Source organism: Prionailurus viverrinus, chromosome B4 (genome assembly GCF_022837055.1).
Source record: "Prionailurus viverrinus isolate Anna chromosome B4, UM_Priviv_1.0, whole genome shotgun sequence".
Taxonomy (NCBI): Eukaryota; Metazoa; Chordata; class Mammalia; order Carnivora; family Felidae; genus Prionailurus; species Prionailurus viverrinus.
The window spans coordinates 7,402,490-7,413,999 of NC_062567.1; the positions used below are offsets into that span (position 1 = coordinate 7,402,490).

An 11,510-nucleotide genomic window follows, 5' to 3' on the forward strand; every position below is an offset into this window, starting at 1 on the left:
TTACTCTGATTTCTTTTTCCTCTTTAGGTCCAGAGGGTGCAAACCTCTTTATTTACCACCTTCCACAGGAGTTTGGAGACCAGGACATTCTGCAGATGTTCATGCCTTTTGGAAATGTTATCTCTGCTAAAGTCTTCATTGACAAACAGACCAATCTGAGCAAGTGCTTTGGTATGCAAAAGAAACCAAGCCAGAATATCACAGTTCATTCCCAAGTGAGGAGTCATGGGAAGGAAAATGTAAATGGCAAACATTTAGACGTCCAGATAGGGCCTTCCCTGGGTGGTGCCGTTTCCCGGTTTCCTGGATCCATGTAAGCAGATTGGGCAAAGTCGTGTAATCAAAAGCAGAGGTAGGGGCTATATAAAAAGGATCTGGGAAATTAAATGCCTATACATTAGGTATTGCTGTATCCTGTGCTATTAGAGCGTCTTGCTCCATACATCTAATCATCTTTCACTATAGAGCAGCAGCAATCTCTTTAAGCCCCAAGGTCTGAAGCCAGCTTTAGCAGATGGAAATACACTTAACAGACTGTAGTGTAGTTTAGGCTACCCTGATACAGAAGGGCACTACAGACCCTTTGCCACGGTTTCCAGGCCCTTCTGGGTCCGGTAGGATTCAGACACTGTGGCTTTGGGTAGCATGTCGTACTGGGAGGCTCCTGTTCAGCACCACATACACTCATATGAACCCTCACGAGAATGCACATCCCGTCACAGCAGGCCTGGGGCTACGCTGCCCACCACAGCTCCTTGAGCCCCGGGGCAGGCCGTGGAGGTATTTCACAGTCACATGAAATGCTGCTTGTGCTGAGATTCAGGAGCCAGAATTTGCAATGACAGGATCTGCAGGGACTGAACGAGTGGAGGCAGAGCACAGGAGTTACAGGAATTCCGAGAACGCTGGAAAATTCAGGTCCTCGGTGGCTTGACCTCCTTCCTCAAGGAGCCCAGACCCTGCCTCCTGGGGCAGTGTTTCCTCCCTGAGAGAGTAAGGACCGCTCTCTACTTGCTCTGATGTTTTATAGCAAAAGCACAGCATTCATTAAATCTATTTCGTGTTTTACTTTTTGAACCCTTCTGGGCCCCCAAAGTGGTTTAGAGGCCAGAATGTTAAGAGTATATATTATTCACTTGACAAGTCGTGGCCCAGTTTAACAGAACATTTGCCTGAATCATTCCTCCACTTTAGTAATTCACGTGGGTAGTAGGCAGTAGCCGTACAAAACAAAGCGAAATAGATACAGACCAGTGGAAACGCAAATGAAAGTGAATGGTATCAACAAAAACAGCGAGGTGGGAGGGGTGGTACTCAAACTTAAGATCCTTCTCGCTGGTAATGGGCAGCTCATCTAAAGACAATGTTTCGGCTTCTAAAACCCCATTATCATATAACACCTTTCTAATTTCTGTGCTATCAACCAGCAAGGTCTGAAGCCTCTGTGTTTAGGGGAATTAGTATGGCAACCACTGAAAGTCACTGTTTTTACCCAATTGGAAAGGCTGTCAGCCTGAACTCAATACACTATGGCTTCTGCTACATAAACCCCCTTGTGATGGTTCGTGAGCGAGTGAAGTGGAAAGTAAGTGGTTACATAGGGGGTGAGTGTGCACTTGGGTAGCTTACCGTTAGGAGCTTCCCTGCACAAGGTTTTGAACCAGATTTTTATACTCCTCACTGCTAAACAATGTCCTGGACTTATCTGGAGATTGGAAAGGGATTGTGCTTCAGGGTCCGAATTTAAGAAAATATGTACAGCCTTGAAAAGAGATTGTATCAGCCCACAAACTATTCAACCAGTGTGTAATCAACCTACGCCTATGAATATCAGCAGACAATTGCATGCAATGCTACGCACTGTTTTCAATTTTTGTCACAAGCTACAGCATCCCATACCTGCGTTTCTCAGTGAGCCAGCCTAATGGTGGCGGGGAGAGGGGAGGCCAGAGTTGTCATAAGCTGGTACCCCATTCTTCCATGCTGACTAACCTCGTGGCCAGGTTTCGTTGTCCATTTCACCCTTGATCCATTTCCATTCTTTAACTATCTTGCTGCTTCTGGATAAAGACCTAGAAGGAAAGGAGAAAATCATAGCAAAAATCTTGGATTCAAGATCACCCATACCAGGAATTAGATTTAGTCAAAAATCTATACCCCCATTTTGCAATACAGCCTGACTAGGAAAAGCTTTACACCATATGCTCATTTTTATCAGCTGAGAACTCTGCTGAAGGTGTATTTTATGTCCTTGTCTTCCTCCTCTAGTTTGTAAAGGAATGTTCTCTTTAGCTTTAGACTTTTAATAGTAGATCGTTGAAGAAGCCTAATACAGAACGTTCCCTACAGAGCGAAGATGCACTCCGTATAATGGCTTCCTTTCAACCCCAAGTAGGGACAGTACAAGCTCAACAGCTTTACACCGGCATTAACTAAAGAAAGTTTTGCATGTATCCTGCCACCTCCACCCCCAGTGTCTGAACAAACCATATGATCAGAATTGTTTCTGGGTCTTTGCAGAGCATCACTGGTTCTTTGTCAGAAGCCTGCCCTCCCTGCCATTTTGGTGGTGAGTGTTGGTACAGAGAAAGATGCTAGGAAGTCTGTTAGGGTGGTTCTTACGCCCTGAGCTGTTCACTCTTAATATTCTTAGAGGTTGCAAGGCAGAGGTTTCCAGTCTGTTGAATTCAGCGGAGCTTTGAAAATGGAAGTTGAGCTATGGAAAAAAGGCCCAGCATTTCCCTTGGGTCCCTAGGTTCCTCCCAGAAATAACTCCACAATGTTAGAAACCAAGTATAAATTACTCCAGAGTTAATTCACTAACTGACCCCATCCGACAGAGGACCGGGTATGGGCTCTGTGGATACAGATGGAGAATTGGAATGAAAGTCAGGATCTTTGCAGGGCACCGTCACCAGCCCTGCCTTTAAACCTCACTGGGTTGGGACCTGTGAGCCTCTGGGGGGCCCTTTGAACCCTGGAGTATGTATCCCTATGCTCCCATGAGCACCACTTCAGGGAACCCGGGGCTCTCTCAAAAGGGTTCCGTAAACAAAAGAGGCCGGGAGTTGGAGATGTAGCTTTTCACAGACGGGTTTTGTTGCCGTGATGCATCAGCTTTTCTCCCTGCTTCTCAGTGGAGATTTCCGGTGCTGCCCGTAAACACCGCGTGTCCGTACATGGTAGGCAGTGAGCTGAGTGGCGCTGCACGGAGCCCACAGGACGTGCACATCACCTACCACTTTCCGCTAACTCTCCAGCCACCGCGTGACGCCCTGCTCCCTCTCCATGTTGATTCCCACCCTCCTTCCCCTTGTGTTTTCCAGGTTTTGTTAGCTACGACAATCCGGTGTCTGCACAAGCTGCTATCCAGGCTATGAATGGCTTTCAGATTGGCATGAAACGCTTGAAGGTCCAGCTGAAGCGCTCCAAAAACGACAGCAAACCTTACTGATCCTAACCCCAGAGGCTCCCTGCTCTTATTTTAGCTTTCTTAGGGTAAGTCCCACAAGCCAGCCTGTTCTCAACAGGAAAGGCAGAGGAGGACCACATTGCCAACTTTTACCAAGAGAGACGGTTATTTTTACAATAAGGCCTCCATGTCCCCTTCCCGCTCCCCCGTCCCCGTTCGCCATAATTAAAACTCGGGCTACCTTGTTTCTATTGAGTAAACTCCTCTTCCAGTTGTGCCACTGTATTCTCCTTTGTTTTGCAATTTGAATCTCCTTTTACCTTCGTTTTGTTTCCGTTTTTTGTTTCTTCGGTTTTGCCTTTTTTTTTTTTTTTTTTTTTAAGAAAAACACACATAAATAAATGCCATCTTGAGAATTTAAAAGGCAAACAAAGGCTAATGTGCAATTCTAACTCTGAGACCCCTGGTGCCCCAGAGCACTGCCTGGAGAATTCACCCCTCCTTGTCCGCGCCCACCCTCGAGGAGGGCGCCGACCGTTTAGAGGTTAAGGTGGTGGCGTAGCGCAAGAGAGAAGCCAGGAGAAGCACTTAAAACACCACAAACGTCTTTCCACTACATTTGGTTCTGTTTTAACAAGTAGGATTTTATTTTAGGGTTCAAAGAAACATGACATTTATTGGTCAGATTATTACACTGGTTGTCTATTTCGTTGTTTTATTTTTAGTTTTTAGAAAGGATTAATGTAAAAAAAAAGATTTAGAGATCTGTTTCTTAAAGCTACAGGGTTTAAAAATAAAATAAAAATGAGTGAAAATACTTGATGTTTCTTGAAAGATAAATTTAATAATAAATAAATAATACATAAATACATAAATAAAAAAGAAAGCCACAGGCCTGTAAATTTTATTTGTAAAAAAAGCATTTCTATTTTTGTACAAAATTTTTACTGCCTCAGAAATAATGGAAGTTATTTATTGCCTATTGTTAACTTATTGGGTACCTAAAGAGCAGTTCTCTGTGCTAGCTAGATCCTTTTGAAGTAGTCTCTAGAGGAATCGTTCTAGGAATGGGCTTTTTTTCACCGTTGAACCCTAGGCCTACAGTTCATGCTTTATCCTCTCGTTGTTCGTATCTGTCTGATTATTTTGTTCGTAACTTCCATTATCTAGTTTACAGTTCAGTCGTCTGACTCTCCCCATATGTTACATCCGTTGAAACTGGATCCTCTCCCCTTGTCCCTTGCCAGCCCCCATCCCAAAACACCCAGAATCCATCCCCTCTCCTCCTCCGGATGGATTCTCTTGGGGTTCCATTGTGCTGTGGATAAAGATTGTAAGAAATGCAAATTACGCGAATGGCTCGTAGACTCCCTAATGACCTAAGATTTGCATTAGTTTTTCTCCTGCACCCTTAAGAGTGATTTTGTTGCTGCTGCGTAGATTCTGTGTAACTTTTTACTCTCCCTTGTTTTCTCCCTAGACATCTTCATGCCCGTTAGTTCACCGTTTGCCTAGCATGTCCCTGTGGCGTCTCAAAAAAAAGTTTCATCGTCCCGTCATTGTTTCTGATGTCTTTCTGACCTCACATCACATTTGGTTCTCCTACTGACCTTTGATCTAGTTTGACCTTTGAAATTTGCATGTGACCTCATCTAGCTATTGAATTCTGGGAAGTCAATGTGAAAAACATTGCTGCATTCATGCAAGACTGAAATTTATTATTAGACAAATTAATTATAGAAAAAACCTGTGGCAAAAACGTTTCTTTCTTATTTTTTTTTCTTTTCATAAAACAGACTTGAAAGTATTATACAGGGATTGGCATTCTTCCCGGTCACTGGTAACAATAGCAATATGTGTCCAGGGACACAGAATGTTGGTTTCTAACAGACTACTTCCAAAAACAGTTTGAGAAAAAAACTGTCTGATTTTAAGTCTCTAGAGGTCTGTAATAGTTTTTACATTTTTCAGGCAGTGTAAAGTTTTTTGATAAGGCCATTTTAGGTGGCTCACTTTCTCATTAAGATATATATATAGAACCACTTTTTGTAGATTAGTATAAGAAAAATATTTACCCTGTTTTGGGGCAAATGCTACCTATTTGTGTCACCTTTTGCTGAACTGACTCACAGTTAGACAATCCATGGTTTAATGCACATGAAATTACCTATATTTTATACTGTTTCAATGTACAGGAGAAAGGTTACTGTAAACTGTGTTACGTTGGTGCTTCTGTGAATTAAGTTGTGGCTTCATCATGAGTCTTACGGTCTTAATGTTCTCTGTTGATAAGACAAGTTTAGAATTGGTTTACTTAAAGAATTTCAAAAAAAAATGTTTGCTTAAAAAAAAATTTCATGTGAGGGGAAAAAAAAAAACCTATTCCAGAATAAGTTTTGTGTTGGCTTGTAAAGCATTGATGTCATTTTTTTTTTTTATTGTGGACTATTTAGATGTGTTTGTGTTCAGCAAAATGTGATTTTTTTTTTCTTTTAAAGAAAAAAAGTGAAAATATATAGTGCCAAATTCCAAAGGTACTTCCTTCCTAGAGCTTCAGTGTGTTTCTTGTGAGAAGTAATTTGATAACATGGGTATTTTATTATGTGTTTTGTATAAATCCCTAATATTTAAAAAACAAAAAACAAAAAAAAAGAGGTTAAAAAGTTTGTTAACTTGCTATCCTGTGGTCTTGTTGCCTGAAATTGTTATTGTTTGTTATTTCTCTATGATGTTTTTTGTAAGACATTGTATAAGTGCCCATGTCTCACTTTTTTAACCGCTCTGCACATCAATGCTGTGACGGCAACCTCACAATGTATTTTCTTCATAATATATGGAAACCTCTAAGGTGAGAAAGTTTTGAACTTTTAACCCTTTCTACCCAGAGCTATCTGGAATGTGGGTAACTTTTTATACTGTCATCATTTTTCTTTGTTCCGGGGTGTTTCTAATTTGGATCGCCCCCCCCCCCATACATCTTTTTTTTTGTCTTTCCTACTTTTTTTATCCATTGGTTGAGACCCAAAAGAAGAAAACTCTGCAAGGCAAATCTGAAGGAAAAAGAATATACTTTAACTCTCTCTGATTTTTTTTTACCCTACACCATTTTTTTGTTGTCGTTTTGATTATTTCTCATCATTTAAAAAAAAAATCCGTATGCTCCTGAAATTCCTTCTCTGGTTTTCATTAAAAAGTTTATTGGCTAAACCTTCTAAAGGGGGATGGATGGTAGGCAGATTCAGCACTTACATTAACCTTAACTCATGTATGCTTTTGAGATCAGGTTCAGGGGTCTGTTCTAGTGCAGAATATTTTCATTCTACTTCCAATTAAGCGACTTTGTGTTGAGGTAGTATTTTGAGGAATTTTTGTGTCTTACATGCTTAAAAAGTTAATGATGTTTCTCATCAGCCGTTGTGCTGAGCATTCTCTGATCCCAGCAGATACCTCTGATTAAGCAAGGTGTCTGGGGTTAGAAGCTGATAGCCCTTTCCCTTTGGGTTAACTTTATTAACTGAAATCATGTACAAGGGACTGACCACGGAAGTAAAACTCTGTTCTTTATCACAGTTACTGACCAAATACCTAGTACCAGGTCCTCCTGCCACTTTGTCAAGTGCCATAGTACTTGGACTTCGACTTCATGTTGAACAGCTCTGGCTGTCTTGACAAACCCCTAGGTCATCCCTCAAGCCCCAACACAAACTCCCGCCTTCTTGAAAGAGGCCCTGGAAGCTTCTTAGTCTCTAAAGGAGTTCAGAAACTGCTGGCTCCCTTTCCTTCCTCCTTTTTCCCACTCCCCACTCTGCTTGGTTTCATGTGGATGGGATAGCCCTGGGATGGAAAGGACTAGCCTCTAATGATGCAAAAAACAAAAACAAAACCACAAACTCAAAACAAGTTTCCTTCTTCCAGCACACGCACTTACAACGAAACGATCTGTATTATCCTCACACGTGTTTACTACTGCTGGGGCCTTCCTTCATCCTTTGAGGGCTATTTTGTACTTCCTGCAGCAATCAGCTTAATACCAGAAGTTACCGCACGTGTCTCTCACATACAGCACAGGGTGGCTTGTGGATGCACAGAACACAAGAGAACACCATCTGAGTTTCAGACTGTCCTCTCCTTTCACCCGCCTGCATCTCCCCAAGAGGAGCCTGAGTGCCGGTGACGGTGACCGCAGGCTCAAGACGGGCACTTCGCATTGGGTGTCTCTTCTTTTGCAGGCAGCCAAACATTGAAGGGCAAAGTTTGGGGGTTTCTCTTGTTTTGGTTTTTTGTTTTTGGGGTTTTTTTGCATGTTTGCATTGTTCTTAAAGCTAACCCTCAGAGACAAACTGTCCTTTTACTCACTTAATCTTTTAATATAAAAAGGAAAAAAGCTGCAAGGGTGCAAAGGGCCTGTGCCAGAAGAAAAAACACACAGGAAACTGTTTTGTTTTGTTTTTTTTTAATCAAGTGTAGAGAATAGTCGTTTTTAAACTAAATCCGAGAATTGTGAGAAAATGGCCGTCCTCAAAGGCGTAACAAGTTCATCTTTCTTTCACCATAGGGGTTACAGTTCTTTGGCTTGTGCTACTCTGGACTCATTTTACTGTTTGTTTTTATTATCTTAAGTGCTAATTAACAAGAAATAAAATTTTAAAAAAACCTGTAGTTTCATTACCTTTTTGAATAATGTCATACAAAAAATGTATTTGTGTTTTTCTGTGCTGTGAGAATTGTTGTTTGTAGATTAATAATATCATTTTGTTTAGAATTACAAAATAGTTTTTAAATATTGTCTGAGAAAAGCCAAAGTTAATGCAACCTAGTGGAAACTGTAAGACCATTTGAGTATTGTTTGTTTTATTGATGCATTTGGATTTTGTTGTTTGATGGAATTTGAGCCAAAAAAAAAAAAAAATACGCAGGCTTTCCTATTTCTACAACTGATTGTACTTACGCATTTTGTACCAGTGGAACTTTTTATACTGGAGATTAAAAAAAAAATGGAAATTTTTGTGGCTTACTCTAGTGGGCCCCCTGACAATGACTGATTTCAAGTTTGATTTCTGGTTGATAGAAAGAAAGTTGCTTTTCTTTTGAGAATTAAAAACTTTGGCTTGATTTCTTTTTTCCCTTTGCTTATATCTAGCATTAGAATTTTGTCTTAAAATACAGCGGTAAGTTTCACTTTTTATTCTGTATTGTGCAGTTACACAATAAGGTAATTAGATTTAGAAGTACTCAGTCACTTTAAGTGGATAAATGTATTAGTTACAACTTTAGGGGTTTGCTTTTTTGCTGTTTAGATCAAAGTTTTTTCTGATTCTTCTGTCCTCATTGTGAACATAACCGTGTAGTTGAAACAGTCAAACTTATTTTTGTAACGTATGTTATTGTGTGATGCAGTTTTTTGCTTCTGTCTCCAATATTAAACCATTTTCCTAATACTTGTTTCTCTCTCTGCGTGTTGTATTGTTGGTAGTCATTCTGTGTTGGTGATGCATCTACACACCTCACTGTTTCACGTATCTGTTTTTTTTCTCTATGTTGTGTAAAAAGATACAGTCGATTCCACCTAAGTGAATATCTGATTTGGGGAAAGAGAAAACCACACACCAGCCACCTCCGATTTATGTACGACAAACAGCCCATTTTAACCACTGCTTCCAAGACCGCCACTACTTACTGCTATCTTTCACCTAAATAACTGCCTCCGGTGTCGGATTTGCCAAGACCTTTTCCGGTCTTGTGAGCACAGTGTTACATTTCACCCTCTGTCCTCCCGCCCTGTCCCCCTCGCGGGTGCGTGTACGCGGCTCCTAACTAACACTCCCTCACAACCGCTCTGCTGCATCACCTTAAGAAACGTCCCAGCAGCAGAGCCAGGGCTCCTCCCACCTCCCCACAAGGCTAAAGGCACGTGGGTGCAAAACCTGCTTAGAAACTCATCACGTATTTTAAAGAGGTGAGCTCTAAGGGAAGAACCAACCAACCGACCTGGTGAACAGAAGATGGGAAAAGGGTTCAACTTAAGTTCATGCGTTGCTATTAATCACTACCTACTTATAGAAAGGTAATTTATTTTTAAGAGCTAACTGAATCCAGGGGCAGCTTTCATTATTAAAAATAACAGAAAACAAAGGAAATCCTTCCAAGTGCTCAATCTAGAAGCTCTCCTCGGAGATGGGAGGGGAAGGAGGTAAAGGTTCTCATGCTCACATCTTCATAATCTATCATCCATCTCCAAATGAAAGCCAGGAATGCCATATGCATCCACACACTCCCTCCTGAACGAACATCTGTTTTTTAAAACCTTGTCCCCCACTATCACCCCAACCCGTTACCAAAAAAACGAAAGAAAAAAAACTCTTCCTCGTAGGCCCTCTGAAACTGAAGCTCCAAGCCCCTCTCCCTTTTCTGCCCATCTCTTAAGCTCAGGAATCTGACCGCTCTCCAAGTGCTCTTAAAAGATTCCACTGATGTTTGCTCCCTCTGTCTTAGCTCTCCTTCCAACCTTTCAGACGCACAAACTCTGTCTGACTCAGGCCACCCGGCACCGGGCAGCGTTCCTCTGGCTGCCAGTGAGGTTTTCCCTGCAGGTGCTCAAGCCCTTCGCCCTCTGGTTTCGGCGGCCCCTCTGCTCCCTAGGTTGCCTTTTCTGGTCGGCTCCACGACAGAGGGGCCCGGTGAGGCGGAGGAAAGGAGGCTCTTTCCCCCCATAGGCCGAACACCTCGGTGAAGTGACTTCTGCCAGCTCCAAACCTGCACGGACAGGAGCTGACTTCCAGCCAATACTTCCGCTTTAAATCTCACACTTCATGAGACTGCCTGAGAACCCACCGCTTACCTCAGTGGGGAAAGATGGCTAAGGGTGTGTTTTGTTTTCTTTTGTTGATGGGGGAGGGAGGGAGAAGGGGGTAAGGAGGGTGATTAATTCTTTCCGAGATGCAAGTGTTTCTTTTTAAAATCTGTAAGTAATACAACTATATATATATCCACCATTTGGCACAAGGCAAAACACTCATGCTAAGTAAAAGGGGAAGACAAAGCCAGTTTCTTTTGTTGTTGTTTTAGAAAAACAACACACAAACAGGAATTCTCCAAAGAAGGGGACAAAACTGCTAGTTCCCTGAAGTGCTCATGATTGTACAGCTGGTCCCTGCTTGAATTCATACTTCTCATTTTGATTCTGTAAAACACCACTGCAGTGTCAGTTAGCGAGGTGTATCTGTTTGCCACACACGGCCACCTTGGCAAACTACAGAACTGCCAACATTTACCACGCTGACGGCAGCCACACACGTCTGCCCGGCCCACAGCACTTAGAACAGTCCGTGGGCTGGGACTCTTAGCTGGCAGGCTAGGAAACACAGTGAACATAAATGTACTGTGAATCGTTCCTGATAAGTGAATAAAACATTGTGACCAAACAATCAGCTTATTCACTTATCAGGAATCGACTGTTCTGCTAATTCGCTGTTTTGTTTTTCATCTCTGTTGTAGCTCACTATTTTTGCTGTGTTCTGTTTTCTCCTCTCATGCTTGGGCAGAATCACTGGGAATACTATCTTCATGTGACCATAAAACGTTTATATCGAGTGAAATGATATCTTAACAAAATCTATGCACTTGCTATCAGGAACACAATACTGGATGTGTCTTATATATATTGAACTATATAGTACTCGATTTCTTAAATAAAGCTTAAGAAAGGACTCTGTTGTGTGTAAAGTTAATGTGATTATTTTTCAAGGCAGTGTTTCTAAGGGGTATCTTTGTTCTTTTAAGTCTTGAGTGATACAGGATATTTTTCATTAAAATTATATCACTGGCTTTATGACTTACTATTCAATAAATTTTCTTTGGAAACAAAATGGAGTGGGGGGAAGTTCTTCCGAGTACATTTTAGCAGATGTCTATCTGGAAAACCATCCCCTTACTGGTGACCGTGGCAAATCTCTACCCAGGGCACGATGGGTGGCAGAAGAGAGCAATCCCTTCACCGCCAAAGACCCCTGGAAAGCATCTAGAACTGGCCCTACACTAGAAAACCCAAGTGCCTTTCTGAACGTGATCTCTCCAGGCCCAGAAGAAAGGGGACAGAAAA

At 41.8% G+C, this 11,510-nt stretch overlaps 1 protein-coding gene across 13 annotated transcripts in view; it reads left to right on the top strand.

Annotated features, from left to right (window-relative positions):
- CELF2 (CUGBP Elav-like family member 2) overlaps positions 1-11,118 on the top strand; it is a 527,290-nt gene extending 516,172 nt beyond the window's left edge. For 8 of the 13 annotated variants that reach the window (XM_047865594.1, XM_047865592.1, XM_047865597.1 and 5 more), the window contains 2 exons: positions 28-171; positions 3,327-11,118. In XM_047865594.1, coding sequence (XP_047721550.1) covers positions 28-171; positions 3,327-3,454 — 272 coding nt within the window. In that variant the 3' untranslated portion in view covers positions 3,455-11,118. Of the gene's footprint in view, positions 1-27; positions 216-3,326 lie in introns of all 13 variants that reach the window. The other 5 variants (XM_047865602.1, XM_047865603.1, XR_007153807.1 and 2 more) reach the window with 4 other exon arrangements.
- The last annotated feature ends 392 nt before the right edge of the window (positions 11,119-11,510 follow it).